At 32.8% G+C, this 7,287-nt stretch overlaps 1 protein-coding gene across 1 annotated transcript; it reads left to right on the top strand.

Annotated features, from left to right (window-relative positions):
- LOC109355803 (coatomer subunit zeta-3-like) lies at window positions 338-4,708 on the top strand. The gene is made up of 6 exons (XM_019599025.1): window positions 338-440; window positions 1,657-1,816; window positions 2,857-3,004; window positions 3,102-3,179; window positions 3,839-3,923; window positions 4,456-4,708. Exons 1-6 carry the CDS (start codon window positions 429-431, stop codon window positions 4,513-4,515), a joined length of 543 nt encoding a protein of 180 aa, XP_019454570.1. The 5' UTR covers window positions 338-428; the 3' UTR covers window positions 4,516-4,708.

Raw genomic sequence — 7,287 nt, 5'->3', positions numbered from 1 at the left:
TCCCACTATATATTTCTACCTAGAACAAATTTGTGTTATGTGAAAAATATTACATTTGACTGTGAATAAGGTTTGGTTAATAAACATCTAATGATATTATTTAAAGAATACTGAGAAAGAAAAATAGTATTGAAAAGTTAACTAAATCACTTTTCAGAATATAAAAATATTATTTTTTAAGACAAAATTTCCTATTATTTTTTCTGTAAATAATCTCATAACGACATTTCTTAACATTAAAAAAAAATTCTCACATCCTTTTCAATAAAAAAATAAGAAAGATTTGAAAACCCTAGATAATTAAATTAAAAATCCCATTGAAAAATCAGCATGTGTTATTTACCAAATTACCCTTCCCCTTTATGAATGGAAACTAGTGACCCCTTATTCTCATTTTTCAGATCTTCACTGTTCTCACTCCTCAGAACATGGCATCCTATGTAAGCTTCTCTCTCCTCTTCTCTATGCATTATGCTATCATCTTTCATCTTCTTCATCTCATATATAATTTCATTCTCCACACACGAATCACAATGTAATACATAAAACATTGTAGATTCACAAAGACATGAATGAATGAAATTTTGATATTTTTATGTTAAAATGGATCTGTATGCAAATGAATCCACTTTTAGATCATTCACACAAATCTGAGAATTGGGTTTCATTAAAGTTCATATTTTGTTGGATCATTTAGTGATTTTGAGTTTGAAAAAATTATGTACCTTTAATGGGTGTTCAAATCTGAGAAATCAATTTGATTTCATTTGAGATCCGTTTAGTTTAGGATTGATGTTTTGGTTAATAATATTTAGGGATCAATGCATTGTCGATGAAGATGATTATGGTAGAGTGGTGTCGTGTTCGATCCATGTAATCCACTCCAGCTGGTTGGATTAAGGCTTGTTTGTTATTGTTTCGTCGATTTGTGGTAGCATGGACCCTGCTATTTGGAGAATTGATGATAAGATAATGAGATTCATTTTCTTCTTGATATATTAGATGAAGTCTAATGATAAGTGATAATTGAATATGGAGATCTTATAAAGTTAGTGTAACTCTATTGTATGGAATTAATGCTCTATGTATGCAATGTGGTTCCTTATATTCAAATGTTTTTATTTGAGAGGGTGAGCTTGACGCAACACCATGGGTCCATTTCCGAGTTGAATTTCAGAGGGGAATGAAAGGAAAGGGAATGCTTCAGAGCCATGAAATACACTTGTGAGATCACTTTGAAACTTTCCTTTTTCATTCCATCCCCTCCAAAATTAAACTTGCAAACAAACTATAAAGTTGCTGCTTAGTGACCATGAGTTCATGGTTTCAAATCCTCGAAACATTGTCTCCGCTTGCGGTGGTAAGACTGCGTACATTTTCCCTCCCCATGCCCTACTAGGTGGGTGCCTCATGCACTGAGCCGCTCTTTTTTTTAATGTCAAATGTCATAAGCAGTCCTTTTGTTGACATTGAAACTTAGTGGGGAGTAGGAACAAATAAAATTCTAAAATAGAAGTGTTGATCACAAAAGTTTGTTTTCATATGAATGGTATGCGTCAAACTGATTAAGTTGTACAGCAGATCCCTTTGTGCTACATGTTGATGATACATGAGATGCTCCCGTAATGACTTGTTGCTATATTGTTTCATCTGTAGGGCTTGTGTCCTACAATAAAAAACATTCTTCTTCTGGACTCTGAAGGGAAGCGAGTGGCAGTCAAGTATTACTCGGATGACTGGCCAACAAACAATTCAAAGTTAGCTTTCGAGAAATTTGTATTCACCAAGACTGCCAAGACGAATGCTCGGGCAGAAGGTAAGTAGTAGAGTTCAACAAACACTATGAAGATACTTGATTTTATATTGAGTGCTAGTGGCCAAGGGATGGCTTTATCAATTTGGCATGGTTGTTGATGTAACAAATATGCAATTCTCGTTTTAGGTTCTTATGTTTATTTATGCTTAATGATTTTATTTACTTTCATTTCATAACTAGTACTTCCACTCATTAGAAAATAATTGATAACATTGGATCTTAGACTAAATAATAAATTGGAGGGTTTCTGTGATACTTTTTTTAGATCATGGACAAAGGTAGATCTTGTATGAGTTGTATCTCACGTCAATATACAAACGGTGGCCCAATGCACGATGCTCCCACTTAGTGGAGTCTTGGAGGGTAGATGTATGTAGCCTTATCCTTGCAAGCGGATAGACCGTTTCCAGGATTTGAACCCGTGACCTCATAGTCACTAAGCAACAACCTTACCGTTGTCCCAAACTCACCCTCTTCACATCAATATACAAAGAATTCAGTGATTTCTTCTAAAACACTCTTTTGAGCTATCATTTCTGTCTGCTGCATACCTAGTTTAGAAATAGATTGTACCATTCTTTACTTTAGCTATGCTTTCCTTTCTGACAATGCCTAACATTTCAAGTGCCTAATTGTAATACTTAAAAACCTTTCCAATATATTAGTCAAAACAATATTGCTGCAAAAAAATCATGTTTTTGAATGAATCCAAACTTTCATGCAGGTCAGCATACTATCAAATATGTAATAATTTGGTTTGCCTGTTTGATTTTATATTAATTGATAAAAAATTAGTGCGGCTGAGCCGATATTCAGTATACTGACTTCCATCATATGCTGGGAGACATCCTGAATGACCATTGCTCGTTCTTCGTTTCCCTTTTGGTAAATCGAAATATAGCCAACAAAAGCACTTTTCAACTTACCACATTAATGCCGGCGATACTTGGTGTGATTGTTGCAGGGAACAAACTTTTTGACTAAACTTGTGTTTACCATGTTTCTTCGGAAGCTGATATATTGTTTAAAATTATCTGCAGCTGACATAACATTACTGGAGAACAATATCATTATTTACAAATTCATACAAGACTTGCATTTCTTTGTCACCGGTGGCGATGATGAAAATGAGCTCATTTTAGCATCAGTTCTTCAGGGTTTCTTTGATGCAGTCACCCTTTTGTTGAGGTAATTTTGGTTGTATTTTGCTATCTAGATTTAAACCAAGGATGTGTTTTTTTCCATCATGCTGTGTATTGTTCATTCATGTGTGTACCTTTTTCAGGAACAATGTTGAGAAAAGAGAGGCACTGGAGAACTTGGATCTCATTCTCTTATGCCTTGATGAGATTGTTGATGGAGGGTGTGCATATATTTCTTATTCACAAAATTTCTTTACCATAGAAATTTAATTTAGAGTAAATTATACTTACACCCCCTGAGTTTTAGTGAAATTATATAAATCAACCGTCTCTTTTTTGTACCTACACAAATCACCCTTATTTATGTACATACATTACATTAATTACCCATACACGAGAAATAAATGTGATATTTTTAAAAAAGGTGATGAGTGTAATTAAGTTAAACAAAATAGTGGTATATCATCGAGACAAGTCCAAATAATATAAGAATCAATGTTTCTTCAATATTTTTGGTTTATTACAAAATGCATCAATAATTCTATGGATATATTGTTTAAACCACTTTTGTACTGTGTTGTAGTGAACCAAAAATAATGAAGAATTATTGATTCGTATACTATTTGAATTTCTTCCCACAATATACTATATTTTGTTTAACTTAATTGCACTTATCATTTTTTTTTTGTTTAAAAGATTACACTTATCTTTTCTGCAGGGTAGTTAGTGTAATGTATGTATATAAATTATAAATTATGGGGTTTGTCCAGGTCTAGAAAATAGAGTAGTGTTTTGTATAATTTTACTAAAATTCAGGAGTGTGAGTGTAATTTACTCTTTAATTTATTTATTTTTAATGGTTCCTTTATTTCCTTTTAAGGATGATACTGGAAACAAATGGATCTCTTATTGCTGAAAAAGTTACCTCCCATAGCATGGATGCTGATGCTCCCTTGTCTGAGCAGGTAATGCAACTCTCTTTCACCTTACTTTATATAAATAATATGTGCTTTCTACTTGGTTTTAAATAAAAATGGTTGCAAGATTTTCCTCAAACTTGCATTACTTTCGAGAACAACCGTAATGATCTGTTTGCGAATTGAGTTTTAGAGAGCAAGAAAAAGAGAAGGCTTGAGAGAAATGAAATACACGGGTGAGATGGTTCCAAAGCCTTCTCTGTCCCTTCCTTTCCCTCTGAAACTCAACTCGCAAACATACCCTAAGGGTCTGTTTGCGAGTTGAGTTTTGGAGGGAAAAGAAAGGCTTGAAGACATGAAATACATTTGTGAGATGACTTAAAAGCTTTCAATTTCCCTTCCTTCCTCTCTAAAACTCAATTCGCAAACAGACCTTAAATGACAATTATCTTACCCACATTTTTGCATGCCCAGTCTCATTGTATATAATCTAGTTATGACTTTTGATAGACTAAATTTTAGAATATGAATTTCATGTTTGTTGATGTTCAATCTGACATTGAGGTTTTGGATATTGCAGACACTAACTCAAGCATGGGCTACAGCCAGAGAACATTTGACAAGAACCCTTTTAAAATGATGTTGCATGGAGATTGAAATGAGCTACTACTTATATTGATTAGTTATTCTTTTTTCTGTTATTGAGAGTTGTTTCACCCTATTTTGTTGACATGCTGAGGTATGAGTAATTTCTTTTATATGTTAATGGGAATTGTTTTACACCCTAGTTTGTTGAACTGTGAAGCAGTTATGGAGCACCGATATTTCAATATGCTTTACTTATATGGTATGTATCTAATACTGATATTCTCCGATATTTCATCAATATGTATTGATGGAGTATTGAAAATATTGTTTTATAAAAGTAAAATTATAAGATAGAAAAACAGAACACACCATTAGTCAAGTAAAAAAGAGAAACATATTATTCAATTTACCAATGCAATTGTATAGAGAAAAGACAAATCATGTGTATTGTATAGAGAAGAAATAAGGAATGTATATGTATAATGATGATGTATGATTAAACCAGATCAATATTATTCCTATTTCTAGGCCTTAAGTAATGGTTTCTTATAATAATATGATTTTGTATTTAGTTGCAAGGAAGAAAACTGTGAAGAACAAGACTTGAAACAAATTTGTTTTGAGCCCAAATTTGAAGTTATTATAACACTAAATTACAGAAAGAATAATGTAAAAGTTGAGGGACTCAAGTGAGAAAAGTAGTGGAGAGACTGAATTGGAAAAATAAAATAATTTGATGGACCAAAATAGCATTTTGGTACATAATAGATCAATGAAGTGTAAGATTGCTTTGGGTAGATATGAAGGATAAAACAAATAGTAAAACAAAAGAAAGAACAACTTCAATAATAATAGCACACCAGCAACATTCATCAATATGAAGATAAGTAAGGAAAGTAGAAGCTTGATTCCAAACATAAACACTCATCACAACATGAGACCTTATCTTAGTCAATAGTCAGTGGCCAATTTAGATCCAACAATCATTGAATGGTAGAAACCAAGGTAGCATATCAGTTAAACTTAGAAACTCCACAATGCAACAACTTAGAGTGAGTAATAAGGCAAACCAATCATTTAAATTGCTGTCGCAATATTGCCACCGCAACCGCATCACACCGCAATTGCAGTGTGATTCCAAATCACAACGATATGGTCGCAATGTAACCACATCGGACCGCATTTGGACTGCATCAGGCTGGATCAAATTCAAAAATATTATTTTAATCATAATAATTCACATCACAACGGCCGCAATCTACATCGCAACAGTCACAATGGCCACAATCACAATAATCACAATTGTTACCACAATCACAATAATCACAATTGTTACCACAATCACGACCACAATTTAAAACACTGAGGCAGACTAAAATAAAAGCCAATATCACAAACTAGTAGTGATCCTAAGAGCTCCGACTAAACCCAAGACCCATTTACCAAATGTAAATATTAGATAACAAGGGGAGTGAATTAAGTTTGCAACAATATTATCATTTTTAACAAAAAAATCTAAAGTCAAATCTGTCATGCTCGACCAACAATAATAACTATTATGCAATGACTCATATCTCTAGATAACAATAATATAAGTTATGAGCTTGAACTGATATAAATGGGTTGGAGTAGAGAGCTATATATTTATGTTATGTAAACCTAATGTAACAATGAGAAGAATAGTCAAACTAATATGATTGTTTATGGATTTAGGAATTCTAGCAAGAATTCAAAAATGACAAAAGAAATAAGGAGTAGAGATTGAAGATTGAATCTGAACTTCTTATTAGAAATCAATGTGAATGAATGAAAAGATTACAAGAAGAATTCTTTATGAAAAATTGAGATATGTTTATAGAAGTTTCTTCTTACTAACTAACTTTCCCACCAAAACTAACTAATAACTAACTACTTCTAATTACAAAAATACCCTTAACATAACCCTCCCCATAGAACAATTCTTGACCTCAAGAAAGGAAACTAGGAAACTTTTTACACAAATCAAAATAAAACTCCCAAGTAGCATCTTCGGGAAGTTGGTGCTTCCATTGAACCAAAACCTTGGTGACAACTTTTCCTCTTGATAGGGCAACTCGCAAGTACATGATTATATCGTCAAATAATAAAATATCGATCCCATGAGGACTGAAAAACTCCTTTAATTATAACAATTAATTTATATTTAACTCAAATAAGGAATAAAATTGAATTTAGAACAATAACCAATAATAATTATGAAAATAATCAAAAGAGATTGAAATCTAATTTAGGAAGAGTTCTCAGGATAATGGTTACCACATTTATACTCGCAAATTCTTGTTTTGCTCCTTTTCATGAACTTTAAGTTGTGAGAGTGAATTGCTCTTTGATATGTGTCATCCTCTCTCGAGCTCCGACACGTGTACTCAATTGAAGTCGCACCTACTCTCGTGGTACGATTATCAATCAAATCTTTTACTTGGATCTTTCTATCCAATCGCTTCGTAGCAACCCAATGTGAATTCCAGAAACCCCCGAGAATCCTAATAATACTATCGTGAATTAGGATTCTAATTTGAATAACTGAATTGTCGGATAGTTGGGCTCACCTCTCGGTTCTTCCCCAATGTATCTAAGAGGTGTAATTTATTGGCCAGACAACTCACACGAATAAAACTTAGTTTAATGAGTCAAATCACAATACTCAATGAAATAGAAGTAAGAACAAGTATTTATTGAATGTAAAAGGGCATAGCCCCAATCCTAGAAACAAAGAGAATTACTCACTCATGATGTAGAAGAGAATCCCAAATTTTAAATTAGAGAATTGTAATTTAAAAAAATT

Source organism: Lupinus angustifolius, chromosome LG09 (genome assembly GCF_001865875.1).
Source record: "Lupinus angustifolius cultivar Tanjil chromosome LG09, LupAngTanjil_v1.0, whole genome shotgun sequence".
Taxonomy (NCBI): Eukaryota; Viridiplantae; Streptophyta; class Magnoliopsida; order Fabales; family Fabaceae; genus Lupinus; species Lupinus angustifolius.
This window is presented reverse-complemented; position numbering and strand designations above follow the sequence as displayed.